The sequence below is a fragment of the Coturnix japonica genome, chromosome 3, assembly GCF_054131305.1.
Source record: "Coturnix japonica strain WE chromosome 3, WE-NBRP24, whole genome shotgun sequence".
NCBI lineage: Eukaryota > Metazoa > Chordata > Aves > Galliformes > Phasianidae > Coturnix > Coturnix japonica.
Genome location: NC_140665.1, coordinates 29,279,184 through 29,295,580, shown reverse-complemented (window position 1 = coordinate 29,295,580; position 16,397 = coordinate 29,279,184). Strand labels below are relative to the sequence as shown.

The following is a 16,397-nucleotide window of genomic DNA, read 5'->3' as shown; positions in this document are numbered from 1 at the left end:
ATGTAACAGCAAAACCCTTAGTGTATCTTCATGCTAGTGTTTAGCTGCGATCCAATGAGATAAGACCATTTATTCTACTTAATCACTTTATATATTCAGTTACTCACCTGCTTCCCCACTCTGGTTCACTTTCTTATCCAGACAGGGATTTTACTTTTGATATGGGAAGTTCAGGCAATATACCTTGTTGGTTCTATGCTGTGCAACCACCTGCAGTTACCAGATTCAGACTAATGCTCATTTGCATCATCCAGTGCTTGTCTATATGCATCATTCTGATCATTACTCCACTTCCAAGATCTTTATTTCATCCATGATTTTTACCTCCTTCTTTCACTTACTTCTGGAAACGCTTTTTTTTCTGCCCTACCTCTTCTTTACAGGACGTCATGGTCACACCTTTTCCATAAATGGTGTATGTGCAGAAGCACTTTTCCTGATTAGCCTCCTGACTGGTGGTTCTATCTCATGTCTCTGTTAATTTCAGGATGTGGATGTGCAACTGGCATTTGGTCCAGGTGCAACTCAAATTTGTGTACCAAAATAGTTGCAGATAGCAGATGTATTCTTAAGAGTTCTTTGTGTTCAATTTAGGATATTTACTCACATATATTCAGGTACCCAATTATCTATTGTTTGTGAAGATTCACAGTTAAGTCTATTTGTTATTTGTTGTTGGTTTTCCCCCCACCCATGATAGCTTCATAATATTTTTTATTTTTGTAAAAGCAGTGTCACCATTGCTTGCCTTCCTTATACTTTCCACTGACATTCTAACTGCATTTATTCTATCACTGTTTAGATTAACTTTTCATCTGCCATTTTTATTTTTATATTTGTGTTTTGGCTGTTTGCCTTCCTCTGGACAACCTTATTAGATAGACAAGTAAAATTTGTCTGAGAAGAGTCAGCAGTTTTATTTACGACTATCCCACCTTGTAAGTATATTTGAAAAGTCAGTTTCCAATTAGATGTGGCCTTCATGAAGAAATAAAAGTGCCCAGTGGAGTTCTTCATCAGAGATTTACATGGAACTTGAAGCAATAATAGCAAAAATCAAGTGATACATTTCTAGGTAAATAATTGATTACAAGGTAGGAAACAAGTGACTGAAATATGGAAGTAATTCTTACAAATGGGAGAGGATACCACTGATCCTGAAGTAACAGTGCTGGGGCTGGTGCTACTCAAAATATTAATAAACAACTAGGAAAAGTTGTGGCTGAAGAAGTTTACTGATGACATTGAATTGTTGAGGGTGTTGAGGACAAAGCAGCTAACCATGAAGAGCTATAGACAGACTTTATGAGACTGAATAAATAGGTAATGAAATGGCAAATGAAGTTCATGGAGAGGTTCACACGGGGAAAAAACAAACTGTACCGTGCTGCATGTAACAGACCTATGGAACATCTTGCTGAAGGGTGTTGTGTATAGTAAAAGTTTATGTACGTTCAGGACCAGTCCTGAAATTTTCATGGTTTAAACATCTATAGATGATTACTAAACACAGGCAAAGGCTATTTGGTTTAGAAAGCCCTACTCTGAAGAGAGTACAGGAAGTACCACTGCCAAGTACCACTGCAAGACAAGAGAGTACCAGTAGGATTTGTCCTAGTTTTCCTATGTTTTGACTTTTCAGAGGGTATCCACTTTTGGTCACTGTTACAGATGAGATGCCGGGAAAAAGTGTTTTCCTCGTACTTTTCAGAACCATTTGTGTATTTTTGAGGTAGTTGGTTTCCATTTTCTTCCTCCAAAAACCTGCTGCAGAACACTTTTATAAGCCAATCCATCATGGGAGAAATTTAAAGTGGGCTTATGTTTGAGGGGATTAACAGATTTTGTTCAGTTAAACAGATACAGCCTGTTTATGAAATGATTAGATAGCATATAATTCGTATTCCTAAGAAAATTAGTGGTATTATTTTAACATTTTAAAGTGTCATTAATAGTGGTCTGTCATCTTATTAAAACTGATTTTGAAAGCAATTAAAAATATTTAAATCATTTAGGTCCCTACGCTGTATTATATATTTTGGCATATAGACATTATATGCACATGCATATATAGGTGTGGGTGTGTTTGTTTATATATGGTACTACATTAATTCCTACTCATAAGTAAGAAGTATATGAGATTATGAGAGCTAAGACATTATAAAGAATGCTGTTCTGTTATTCTAGCTTGTAAGTGATGTTATTTAGATGTATTTTAAAAGAATAGTGGACTGTAAAAGTACTGAAAAATTTAAAAAACATGCAAGCTGACATGGATAGCTTTAATCTATTTTCTTGGGTTTACAGATCTGAATGTTATGTTATTCTTTGATATTCTGAGATTTATATTACTCTTTTGTAATCTGTATCTATTTTCAAATTATAATTTAAGGTGTGAATACATATGAATAATTGATGTAAATATATGGGGATATAAAAAGTGATTATGTAATGCTTTCTTAATAAATTATATTTTAAAATATTTGCAGACCATTAATCTTCTGGAAGGTTTGATTCCATCGAAGGAAGAAGGTGGTTTATCAAGTATGTCTCATCTGCATAAATTGTTCTGCTTTGGAATAATGTGGAGTTTAGGTGCCCTTTTGGAGTTGGACAACAGAGATAAACTTGAAGCCTTCATTAGAGATCATGATAACAAATTAGATTTACCAGAAATTCCCCCCGGCACCAATCAAACAATGTATGAGTTTTATGTTACTGATAATGGTAAGAATAATCTGAATAATAAAAAGAGACTTTTTTTTTTTTTTTTTTTTTTTTTTTTTTACTGGCATTTTAAAATTGAGTGTAGCTCACTAGAAATTTAAATTTACTCCTTACTCCTTGGTTGTATGAGCAAAGATTTTGGAAGTATAGAGGTAGCTCATATTCTCTATGCCTCAGTTCTAACAAGATAAGACGTTAGAAACCTGTTTCATTGGTAATATTTTCTCATTTCTTTTGCTTTTAATTTCATTCTTACAAGGTTGTTGTTGTTGTAGTTTTTTGTTGTTCTCTTATCTATCTTTAACCATATATATTTTTTACATAATTTATTTCCAGACTATTCTAGATTAATTTCATTTTACATTTGTATGTAATTTCTTCACATCTATTATTTTTGGTTAAACATATAATCCAATTTAAATTCCCCTTTACAATCATTGTTTATCCATGTTTGATAATCAGTAATAAATCTTAGAATTCACAAGATTTCAAATATTTTATTATTTTCCACAGGTAATTTATAGGCTAAATAATGCAGGCACATCATTTTCAGTAAGAATTTACTGTTTTTGCACAGTATGTTATGGAAATGCATCTATTTCTAATTTATCCAAATTCAGATATTTTTCTGCCAGCAATATTGATTTAGTTTATACACACCACCCATGTTTTCATATCCTATAACTTTTCCAGCAGAATAAGAACAAGTTTTCAGGTAATATTATTTTAATTTTTTAATTTAGGTAGCTATATATGTATTTAAATAGCACATTGATATTTTATAGGATTTTTTTATTATTGTTTTTTGGACTAAAAAAATCTTTTTGTAATTTCAGGTGATTGGGCACATTGGAGTAAAAGTGTTCAGGAATATGTGTATCCAACAGATAGTGTCCCAGAATATGCATCTATTCTTGTTCCAAATGTTGACAATGTCAGAACTCAGTTTTTGATAAACACAATTGCAAAACAACACAAAGTAAGTACTAAATTACTTATTTTAAGTGTAGAAAAACAGAAACCTATGTATATATATACTAATTGAGGGTTACAGTCATTCTCTACCTCTAATCATGGCTTTCCAGCTGCACCATTACTTACATATTGATCTGTTTTTAGTTCAATAACAAATTCTCTGTAGTTATTTCTGTCCCCTGAGGAATTTTAAAATATCTTAATAAAATACTTTTTCTCTTAGAACTTAAACCCAATAATGCATCATCTTTCTTAGAGAAAGGACTTAAAACCTTGCTCCCAGTATGTACACCATAGTCCTCATTCTAACTTATGCTTTTTGAATAGGCAATAAGCATAATCAATTTCATATGTCAATTCATTGTAAACATGAAATCATTATTAAACATTAAATGCTTTTACTGCTTTTTTTTTTTTTTTTTTTTTTTCAGCAGGAAAGCTGTGTTTAATAGCATTGCCACTGTTCATAGAATAGGAGAAAGCAAATTACATGTAGATTTAACCAGTAAAATCCAATCTGGCATCATGGCCAAAAGACCACATCAAACAATAGTTATTTAAAACATAAATATGTATAGGCCTATTTGCACAGTTGATGCTCTGGACAAACAAACAAGCAAAAAAACCACAGTTGCTTTATCACAGTCCTATCCTACAGGATTTTAGTGTGGAAACCTATGCTGGATTGCGAAGTGCAGTTCAGTGTACTCCTTTCATGGAATCTGGAGCAAAAATTAGAAATACCAGAAGTGCATGATCCAGTGATGGAACTTGGCTTTTCTGTGAAATCCTTGGATTTAGCACAAGAGCATTTACTTGGATTTGATAAACTGTTCCTGAGGCCATAATGTGGCTGTCTCTTTGATGTATCTGACATAGATTATAAAAACATATGCAATCTTGATATTTGAGAACAAATGATTAATCTTTGTATGTCAAAGCCTTGGGAAATACTTGTAGTATTTCCAGGTACATTCTTGTGCAATCATTACAGTGCATGTAGTGAATACTGAAATATTCTAAAGATAGTTTCTGAAGCACACTCTTTTACACAATTCAGTGCTCCTGTAATGTATGGTTTTACCCACGTCTCTACTTCAGAATTCAGTGTATCATGGGACTTGGGTCTCCATTTCGGTTGAGCCAAAATTTCCCATCTAAGATAGCAGTCATTGTGCTTTCTTTTCAAGCATTCCTATTTTGTAAGGCATTGAATTTTGATTTGAGGAATATTTTTATTATTTTCTCTCCTCAATCAGATAATAACAGCATGAACTATCTTTCTGGCTACGACTGAATTAAATGAGCTAGATAAAAACAAAGTGATGTTTTACTGATCTGACTTGTTGATTCTCCAAAGTTTATTACTATGTGTGTTATAGTGGTCAACTGATCTCTTGAATATTCAAGAAATAGGATAAGGAAAGAGACCACATAGCATTAATTTAAAGGAGACAGTAACAAATATTTGAACATTTCAAATAAAATATTGTCAGAGATCTACTTCATCATCAAGCTTAGTGCCCACAGTCATAAATACTCCCCTCTTTGAACTGATTAAATTCCTCTAATGGCGTGGATGAAGAGAGTGGCATCTGTCAAAGACATAAGTAGGATGAAAATGTAATCTGGAAAGAAAACAAGAAGGATTCTTATATGTCTGAAGAAAAGAGCAGGGTTCCTATTTAGTTTCCTTTCCTTTCATGAAATGGGAGATTTCTGTGGAATGTTGAAAAGAAAGGAAAAAAATACAACTGCAGCATTAATCCTTCAATTCAGCAACAATCTGATTTTAACTCAGATTTTACCAAGACATGAAGGAAACCAGAAAATCTTTATTTTTCTTGGTGTATTTATTTGGTGGGGGGGTTTTTTTGTTTGTTTTTTTGTTGTTGTTTGTTTGTTTGTTTTTGTATGAAGATGACAGTTAGCATACAGTTTAATCCAGAAATGAGATATTAAAAGTAAAGGCAAAAAACAAACAAAAAAAAAAAAAAAAAAAAGAAACTTACTAAGGAAACAACTTGGAACAACACTCAGATTAGATGTTAGAGATCACTTTCCATTATATAAAAAAAAGCAAAACACTTCTTAAGGTCATCTGCTAAGAATCACTACTGCAATGAGTGTGTTAGAAAACTGAGAAGTTAAGCAACTGGTTTTACAAAAACAAGCAAGAAAACAAAAATACTCACAATCCATCTCCAGAACATTGTCTATTCTTTCTTTTTTGACTCAGTAACTAATTTGTCTTGGAAAATGGAATTGGTATGAAAAACACATACCGTGTCATTGCATACGGACACATGGAATGAACTATCAGAACAATATATAATCTAATATTAGACCAAAGAATTAGAGAAAAAATTCCCTTTGTCTAAAATGTTATGTGTATTTAGTTAACAGTTTTGGTCCTACTTGTGGAATTTAAATGTCTATTGCAGGCAGTTTTGCTCATAGGAGAACCGGGAACTGCAAAGACAGTCATGATTAAGGCATACTTGAAGAAATATAATCCAGAAGAACATTTGTCAAAATGTTTAAACTTTTCATCTGCCACAGAACCATTTATGTTTCAGGTAAAAATATACCCTTTAAGCAATTCTTGAATATATACTCAAATGTACTTATTTCTGATGATAAGAGAGGTAGAAATATAGTTTAAAGGAACTTCTTTTTTTGCCTAGGTCACTTAAAGTCTTCAGATAATTCCATAAAGTAATCATTTTTTTGCAGAGAAGAGTAAAATATATTCACTCATGTAGGGATGCATATATTCCTGATTACTGTGTGCTTTTTCACAATTGAATTTTAAGAATTCTTTGTCTAAAGACCCTTCATTTCTTGTTAGATCAATGATATTTTTTGCTTAATCAATTTGTCCTATTTATGCAGTTTCTATATATATATATATATTTAAACAAAAAATAGATTTTAAATTCTAGATCTTATTTTTTCACAGTTCAGGAAAGGTGAGTACAGCAAAAATCTAGTCTTTAAGGCTCTCTAGCAGTGAAACTTTGTACAGATTTCCCTTTTCCAAAATAATGGCAAACATCTATATAAATAGAAACAAATACTACCGATACCTTCTCAAGTGATAGAAAGTATGATTTATATCACAGCACTGTGATTGAGTATGAGTACTTTGTTAGGATGTGATCTTGAATATTGAATTGGTTTCATTACCTCTTCAAAGCAATGAATTCATGGTAAGAATCCTCTAGTAGGGTGAAGTAATCACCTGAGAAGCTTTCTTGATTGGAAAGCCTGCTGATGAGGCAGGTCATAAATTCTATCCCACAATCCAGTAACTGTTTTTAGAAAGGTAATTCAAAATGGTATTAAGATAGTGGTTAGAAGTAATAACTTAACTCTCCATTTTTATTATAATTCCAAAATCAGAAAATAACTGCAGGGCTTTTCTGGTATGCAGAGGATCACTGTCCATGGCATATATCAAGCCATGAGACAGAATAAGGCAGGTATCCCTTCACACATGAAAGATTAACTGAACAAGTGTCACTTGTCTCAGCATCCTTAATGTATTATGGGACCCCAGAACATTACTATCTTAAAAAATAGAACCCAGATGTCCTCCTATCTGGTACAGAGGCACTCTGGAAGGGTCTTATTTTTTCTTGCCTCTGTTATAGTTCTGTGATACCTCAGAAGAAGTGCTCATTCTTTTCAGCTAGCAATCTGAACACATGCTTCACTTTGTTGTTTTCCAATATTGAAATGTGGCAGACAAAATAGGAAAAAAAAACCAAACAGACAACAAAAAAACAGCTGAAATGTTTGTTTCTAAACATTTAAAAGGGCCACGTTCAAAATAGGTTCTGAAGTTTGAGCCATCATTTTGAGGATATTCAAAAGATCAGACAATTTTAGATGCTAGAAAGTCCTGAATTTCATAAGTAATCATTATCTGATCCTTAGCAGTTTCTCTTTTTTTATTTTAATCGTATCTCCATATTGATATATTAATGTTGTCAATATTCTATATGCAATTACTCTAGAACACTCAGCTAAATATTTTGTGTAACAAAAAGCCATCGGATAAAACCTTTATCTCTTTTCCTGATCCCTCAAAAAATGTTTTTTATCACAGAATCATAGAATTCCCTGGGTTTGGGAAGACCTCCAACATCTTCAAGTCCAAACACAACCAGACCATACAATCCTAACTCTAACAACCCACTGCCAAATCATGCCGCTGAGCACCATTTCTATCGTCCTCATAGCATATGCCGCATTCCTCATATAGAATGAGAGATGGAATGATAGAATGACAAACAAAAACTTTAGTTGTTTAATGAAAATATTCCTACTATCTTTTGAGGTATTTTTACTGCAATTGTTTCTCTAAGTCCTAGTACCTTTGGAAGGACTGTTAAGCTGTATTACTTTGAAGATGCATTCTGATTAAATATCAAGGTCTTATCTGTTTGTTTCATACTATTTATTATTCAGTCCACAGCTTTTTTCACCAAAATGCTAAAATACTGAACAACTTCGCTTACAAACCATCTGAGATATCACTGTAATATTAAGTCGCCTTCATATGGTCTGCTTGCTGTACTGCAAATAGAGAACTGAGTTTAGCAAGGGAAATACAAAGCAATCAGAGCCTTCAGATGGTACATATCAAAGTTGGATTCCCTTTCTCGAAGGAAGATTCTGAGTTCATTTTGTAGCAAATCCGATATATATATATATATATATATATAATGTAGGTAAAGAAAATACTATTTCTGCCTTCTGATTTTCTGGCTTAATCATAATTAATTATGATTTTGGTTAATCTTCTGTCTTTCAAATTGTGTCCCACTATTTCTTTCTTGTTTGTGAAGCATGAGAAAAAAGATGCTACATATTTCACAACTTACAATCTCCTTTCCCTTTATATTTACAGTTTCTCTTCTTGCATTAATCATGAAGTGTTTGAAGGCTGTAAAAGACTTCACAGAAAATGTAATGTTTCCCATAGAAATAATGCAACATAGTAAAATAAATAACACTTTTGTCACTTTTAAGAAAACTTCTCTGGTAGCTACAGTTGGGTTGTATACTGTAGTGCTGTCTGGAGAACTGAAGTAGCTGAATAGAGTTCTTTTATTAACAAAGCTGAGGCTACTCAAAAGAAGAGGAAATTGTAGGTTAAGTTTTGTAGAAGAAAGCTAGACTTAAAATAAATAAATAAATAAATAAACAACATTTTATATATTGTGCTTTAGATAAAAAAAAAAAATGAAGAGCTTTCTTTATTTTTTAGAGGACAATTGAGAGTTATGTGGATAAACGTGTTGGCAGTACTTATGGACCTCCTGGAGGCAGGAAAATGACTGTTTTTGTTGATGATATCAATATGCCGGTTGTCAATGAATGGGGAGATCAGGTATGTTTTTAACAAGTACAGTTTATTCTAAACTGTTGGTATTCTTTTCATATATATGGAGATCAGTAGACACCAAAATTTTAGTTAAATTTAAGTTATTGGAAATGCTATTTAATACTTTCATCTGAGTTTGGACTAAGCCTCTGTAGGTATTAATGGTAATATTACAAGAAGAAATTGAATTATTCCATGATATGTTCTGGCTTGAATTTCTAATTTGTGTGTTACATAAACTTACAGATAACAAATGAAATTGTGCGTCAGATGATGGAAATGAAAGGAATGTACAATTTAGATAAACCCGGAGACTTCACTACTATTGTAGATGTACAATTAATAGCAGCGATGATACATCCAGGAGGAGGCCGTAATGATATTCCTCAGCGTTTAAAAAGACAGTTTTGTATATTCAATTGTACATTACCATCCAATGCATCCATAGACAAAATCTTTGGTACTTCTTTCTCTTGTTTTAGTTTGTTGGGTTTTTTTTATTTTTTAATTTTTTTTAATTTTTTTTTGGTTTTAAGTAATTGCTTTAAAATGTGTAGAAGTAGGTTCTCTATTTTCATATCATGCAAATATACACTAATTTTGTTGAAACAATTGAAGGTGTATTACAACAAAATACTGCAATTGAACAGAAATTAATCCCTCTTAATGTTTACCTTTCTGATTTTAGGTGTGAAAAATAGTTAATAAGAAAATAATTGTGATTTTCTGAAAGATTATGAGCACTGATATTAATATGTAATACACATACACTGTCTGAACAAACTTCTGTTCCTAAAATTCATTTAACTTTGACAATACATTTGACACCCATTGTTTCTACACCAGTTCAGCAAATCCATGGATAAGAGAGACAACATTATTTCATCCATAATTTAAAAGCAAATTACTTTAAAATATGTTTTTTTGAACATTGCTTACAACTTAACTTACTAAATCCTGCACCTTGAGATTATTTATATATTCCATTTTCTATTTTCAGGTGTTATTGGATGTGGATATTTTCATTCATGTAGAGACTTCAGTTCTGAAGTATGTGATATGGTGCAAAAATTGATCCCAACAGGTAGAATATTGTGGCAGCGGACAAAGGTATGAGTTACAGGGAAAGTTTTATCATCATCAGTGTGCCTGTCTGGTGTACAGGAAGATGTCCCTGTCAAGAGCAAGGGAGTTGGAGCTAGATTATCTTAAAGGTCCCTTCCAAATCAAACCATTATATGATTCTATTAATCTCCTCAAAGCTCATACTCCTTAAGAATAAATGTTGGAGAAAGAATCTGGAAAATATCAGATTTAAGTGTATATGACAGATAAATGACTGTATAATTTCATTCATTCCTATAGTTCAATTCATGTTATCCAAAGCTTTAATCACTATAACTTGGGAACAGGATGTGAAATTATTTACTATTTATCATTTTTAATTTGTAAAGCTCAAAGCAACATATGAGATAATCACACGCTCTAAGAGTGTTTGCTCCTGCTTCGAAACAGATCAGATATGTTTAGATGACTTCTTAGAAAGAGTTTGCCCAGAGTGGTATGTGAGAAAATTAGTCTTTTTGTTATTTTAATATATATATAATTATTTATGAATATATAATTTATGCTATTCTCATTTCATTCTAAATATTGCTGATTTTGAATATTAATAATACTTTTCTTTAGATAAAGATGCTGCCTACACCGGCTAAATTCCACTATATCTTCAACCTTCGAGATCTGTCTAGAATTTGGCAAGGGATGTTAACTATAAAGGCAGAAGAATGCAAGAACACAACTGTCCTTCTAGCACTTTTTAAACATGAATGTACTAGAGTAATTGCTGACAGGTATCATTGTATATTTAGTAGGCTTCAGTTTCATTTTCTGTTCACTTCATTTTATTTATGCTCATATTCATTTATGCTCATATACCTCCAATTGTTTAACAAGATAAATGTAATATGAAAAATGTTGTCTTATTTTGCATATTGTCTTGTTATGACAGATGTCAGTTCTCTGCTAATAGATTATCATCCAGTCTCTTTGTTTAAAAAGATAAAAAAGAGGATTGTACAGCATCCTAACTTGACACTGTGGCCCTCAGACAATAATATGAAATTGCTTTGATCTCTTCATTGGAAAAAGTAATCATCACAAGCGTATGATTGAAAAATAGTGATTCTCATCAAAAACTCCTTTAAATGATTCATGAAACAGATGGTTATCAGTTATCAGCACGTACTCAATTTGAAGAAGAAATAAAACAAGGAAGATAAGTAAAGCTTTGAAATCATGCATACCTGAAACTGATATATGAAAGAACTCTCCTTACCTTTCTAGGAAAATGCTAGTAACAGTTTCAGGCAGGACACAGACCACACATTCAACCAGTTTTAATTACCATCCTTTCCTGTATCCTCCAGAATCCCACTTCTTTTTTCATGTAAATTGAATCATTTTGCAGATACTTTCTTATTTTTTGCAGGAGGATACATTCACAAACTGAAGCTATTGCTGTTTATGATGAGCTCCAGTATCCCAGAGGAGCTCTAATTTGAAAACCCTGCTTACTTTCTCTCCTCTCCTTGTATAAATACTGAGCTCAGAAAATGCATACAAGAAATGTAAAAGGAAATCTTATCGATCGTTTTTTCAAGAATATAAAAATGAAGTCAAGAGTTTTCGGCTGACTTTCACTATCCTATATTTCACTGCAGTTTCATTGACAGAACAGTAATAACATAAAATATGCTATTCCGCTGCTAGTCAAAAGAATGCAAGGGAATCTTAGCCATGGTTCTTTTGGAAAAAATTCAGCCTTTTTCGTTTGAGAAATTAAGTGGTTTGTCTTTTCATAGTTGTTGATAAAATGCGGAGAATTGTTTTCCTCTACTGCAATGATTGACCGTGATCCTTGTAGAACATGAAAGCATTTCATTTTTCTGAATATTGCCTGACCATTTTGGTTGCTATTACTTAATATGTATTTTCTATTGAAATGTTAGAAAGTTTTGGTGTTTTTTGTTAGTTTGTTTGTTAGTATTTAATTGTCTGCTTTTCTCCTATCTTAAATGATTTTGTTTTTAATTAGGCTAATTTATTACTTTTAGATTTATTACTCCTGAGGATATAGACTGGTTTGATGAAACTATTATGAAAGCAATAGAAGAAAATGTGGGTACAGGTGTAGCATTTCCTCAAGCAGAGCCATATTTTGTTGATTTTCTGCGGGATGTGCCTGAAGCAACTGGTGACGAACCAGAAGATTTTGTGTTTGAAGCACCAAAAATTTATGAGGAGGTATTTAATTTTACACCAAAATATTCAGCACTGTGTCTTTCCCTTAATAATTAAAGTATGTTATGTTCCCAGATTCATATCATACAGAAAGTTTTGTTGAGTATCTGCAGCACATTTGTCTATATCTACCATATAAAGATGGTTTATTCATTCCTGCACTCCTTGCTCCTATTTTTAACATCATGTGCAGAAGAATTCTGCTTACACACAGGTGCATGTGCTGAAGTGATTTAAAAGGACAATTTCGTTATGTGTGACTAAAACATGAACTCATGTTAGTGCATAAAATTGCCAGCAGGGCTTTAAACTCTGAATGGATGTGCTGATGTTGTTGGCTAATGTTGTAACTAGTTGTTTTGTTGTTGTTTTTTAACTTATTTTTAATCTTTCAGATTCCAAGCTTTGAGTTTCTCTGTGAAAAATTGCAAACATATCAAAGACAATACAATGAGTACATTAGAGGATCTTCTCTTGACTTGGTGTTTTTTAAGGATGCAATGACACATATTATTAAGGTTTGGGATTTGTTCCTTTTTTACTATCGTAACCATGTACTTAGTTAATATAATGTTCTTTAATCTTTAAGGATTCAGATGGCACTTCCAGGGGATATGTACATGACAAGTGATGAAAACTACGTGAGGTAGAATCTGATTGGATGAGAAACAAGAAAAGATGTATAAATATGAGCTGCAGTAGAAAGCTGTGGGGTAGAGGAAAGTCTCAGATGGCAAAAACAAAAACACCTGAACCTGTATTCAGAAAGGAAGACATAAGGGAAGAATTGATTTGAAGACAAAATTGAAATTAGCTTTAAAAAAAGAAAAAAAAGGCTCAGCATATGCTTTGTTGGAAGTGTGGTGCCTTTGGTTTAAGAAGTTGTGTTGCTTCAGAAATGTTTGAACTTGATGATATATTTGCTAAAATAAATGTGGAAGCAACTTTGAAACCAAAACAGAAAAAAAGAAGTTCTATTCTTCTCTAGTTAATCTCAAGAGAATTAAACAACTTCTTTTTCTGTGAATGTGAATAGAAGAAAAATATCTTATTTTTAGATTCACTCAGTGTGGTGTTAGGTAAATTTCAGGAGATGCTGGAAGTCTCTAGATCTCCATTTCCATTGGCAAGTTTTAACCAGAGTATCTGGGATATGCATGTGCACTGCTGTAAAAACAGTGGCAATAGATATTTGTTACACTCATAATGATATTAAAATAGAAGTCTAAACGTGAATAGACTCAGAGGGAACTGCATATATAACTAAGGATTCTTTTAAGGAACACATTTATAGAATTCAAAAACATGATGTAAGCTGTGAAGCAAACTATAGTTCACGACCATATAACAGAACCAAGAAAGACATGATGTATACAGATGAGTTCTCAGAAGAAAAAAGAAACTCAAAAACAAAACAAAAGCAAAAACAAAACAAAACAAAAGCAAACAAAACAAAAACAAAAGCAAAAAGCAAAACAAAACAAACAAAAAACCCAATAAAACAATAAGTTTATAATCCAGCTTTTGTATCTGAGAGAATTGTTGCAGAAATGACTTCAAAAGGCATAGGAAGTAGATAGAATAGATGGGTGTGATCAAATTATTTTCTTCAGTAAAAACATCCAAGTATTTCAGATTCTTAAAATTAAGGTAGCATATTTAATTATTCTAGATGATTATTTTTTTTTTCCTTTATAAGTGTAGTATAGCCAACATGGAACAGGGCTTAAAGTGTCTACCTTTATGTAATCCAACATTCACCTCATATAGCCATCCTATAGGCTTACATGAGAATTCTTTCCATTCCACAAAATTCTTAAAGGAGATACTGTTATTCTTTGGAGAGGAAAAATTTTCTTCACAACTCACAGTCCTCTTAATAACCTTTACATTGTATTCTACTAAACGAATTGTATTGTATGACAGATTTTTAGTTTTTCAAATTCAAGTTTGGGTTTTTTTCTGTGCACTATTCTTTTTTCCTATATAGATTTCCCGGATAATTCGAACCTCAAATGGAAATGCTTTACTTGTTGGAGTTGGTGGTTCTGGAAAACAAAGTCTTTCAAGGTTGGCTTCCTATATTGCTGGCTATAAAATATTTCAGATTACTTTATCCAGGTAAGAAATGCAAGAAATATACAGATGCAATTTATGCTATTTCATAACTATATGTTTTTAACAGCTTATCTTTTTCATTTTGTGACCAACCAAAAATGAAAATTAAAAAATATACATGCATATATATACATACATATATATATATATAGTTTATATGCAATATTGAACAAAGTTTTTAGCTCAAGAAGCTGTAGTACCATGTAGAAGTACCATGTGTTACCTATTCCTGAGCGAAAATATGCATAATTATATACAAAAGGTGTTTGCACTGTTGTTTATAAAACACTGTAATCTGGAAATAGCGGTATTCTCTGTTTTAAACTAACAGATCATGTTTCTTATTCTTTACAGATCATATAACATAAGCAATCTGTCAGATGATTTAAAATTTCTGTATAGAACAGCTGGAGCAGAGGGACAAGGCATCACTTTTATTTTCACTGATAATGAAATAAAAGAGGAGGCATTTTTGGAATACATTAATAATCTTCTGTCTTCAGGAGAGGTAAAGAGACTCACTGTGACAATGTAGATTGCTCCAAAAGTGATGCCTTTATTTATTTCCATGGAAACTACAACAGATACAAAGAGCACAACAACAGTTTTGATAGAGCAATGATAGAGCAAGTTCTCAGCTACAAAACTCTATTTTTAACACAGTCACCACCCTTAATTGTACATTTTTGCTAGCTGAAATGACCCGTCACTGTTACCACTGGTGAAGTGCACCACTCATTGCTTCACTGTGCTCACATTCAAAGTTTTGTCTCCATAAATGTTCAGTAAGTGTCAGTGAGTGCCAGTGGATGCCATTTTTTTCTGCATGGAGGAATTCAGCTGCTGTACCACCACTACCTGCCACTGATAATATGAACCAACATAATAAAATGGGAGATATTACTTAATGGTCCTACTCCCATATGCTCCTTTTTAAAGCAGCTTTGTAAACAGTTTTGTAAATAGTAATTATCACTACCTATTACTTTTCCCCCCCCCGGACCCTTTTTTTTTTTTTTTTGTCTTAGTTTTTATTTTAATCTGTGAGTTCTTATTTTTTCCCCCCTCAAATCTCTCCTCCATCCCACTGGGAAGGTAGGGAGTGAGCAAACAGCTGTTTGTTGCTGAGCTGCCTCCTGTTGGGTTAAACCACTGCACTTTTTGAGTTAGAATTTCTAGATGTTAATGGAGTTTAAGTCTAAATCACAGACAGATTTGGTTTTTAGTATGTCTGAACTGTGTATATGCATAGAGAGATACACAGATGTAAAGAGAAAAAACCTAAATCAACGCTATTTATTCTATTATTGCTTTTAATTCTATGTGAAGATTTCTAATTTATTTGCTCGGGATGAATTGGATGAAATCACCCAAGCATTAATACCAGTGATGAAAAAAGAGATGCCTCGATGTCCTCCTACCTTTGATAATCTGTATGAATATTTTTTAACTCGGGCAAAGAAGAACTTGCATGTTGTCCTCTGCTTTTCTCCCGTAAGTATTTTCTTTGTATCTGGCATCTTTACTCACATCAGCAAAGTATCCTGGAAATTATGACAGGATTATTCAAGATCTGTATTTTTAGGGGAATTTGAAGATGCATAATAAGATTAGTGAAATCTGGATTATAATGGCTGATACTTTAGAAATAATAGTGCAGTTATCTGAACTTTGAAAGCAAATACTTGAAAATTGTCATTCTTTACATGTTAAATTGACTTTCATTTTTCCCTCCTATTCTTTCCTATTACAGATCAGTGTATGCAGCTTTATGAAATTTTTACTTGTTACTCATTTTCATGAAAATTAAAAGACGTTAAGATGTTAATTGAAGTTTTGAAATATTAAGAAACATTTATATTTTTCCTGATCTTATTCA

General features: G+C 32.4%; 1 protein-coding gene across 2 annotated transcripts in view; it reads left to right on the top strand.

Moving 5' to 3' along the window:
- DNAH8 (dynein axonemal heavy chain 8) overlaps window positions 1-16,397 on the top strand; it is a 111,953-nt gene that overhangs the window by 59,533 nt on the left and 36,023 nt on the right. For both annotated transcript variants that reach the window (XM_085543172.1, XM_085543173.1), the window contains 12 exons: window positions 2,490-2,727; window positions 3,564-3,706; window positions 6,147-6,281; window positions 8,981-9,103; window positions 9,344-9,557; window positions 10,098-10,207; window positions 10,787-10,950; window positions 12,214-12,403; window positions 12,796-12,918; window positions 14,391-14,521; window positions 14,873-15,026; window positions 15,848-16,012. In XM_085543172.1, coding sequence (XP_085399298.1) covers window positions 2,490-2,727; window positions 3,564-3,706; window positions 6,147-6,281; window positions 8,981-9,103; window positions 9,344-9,557; window positions 10,098-10,207; window positions 10,787-10,950; window positions 12,214-12,403; window positions 12,796-12,918; window positions 14,391-14,521; window positions 14,873-15,026; window positions 15,848-16,012 — 1,890 coding nt within the window. The remainder of the gene's footprint in view (window positions 1-2,489; window positions 2,728-3,563; window positions 3,707-6,146; window positions 6,282-8,980; window positions 9,104-9,343; window positions 9,558-10,097; window positions 10,208-10,786; window positions 10,951-12,213; window positions 12,404-12,795; window positions 12,919-14,390; window positions 14,522-14,872; window positions 15,027-15,847; window positions 16,013-16,397) is intronic.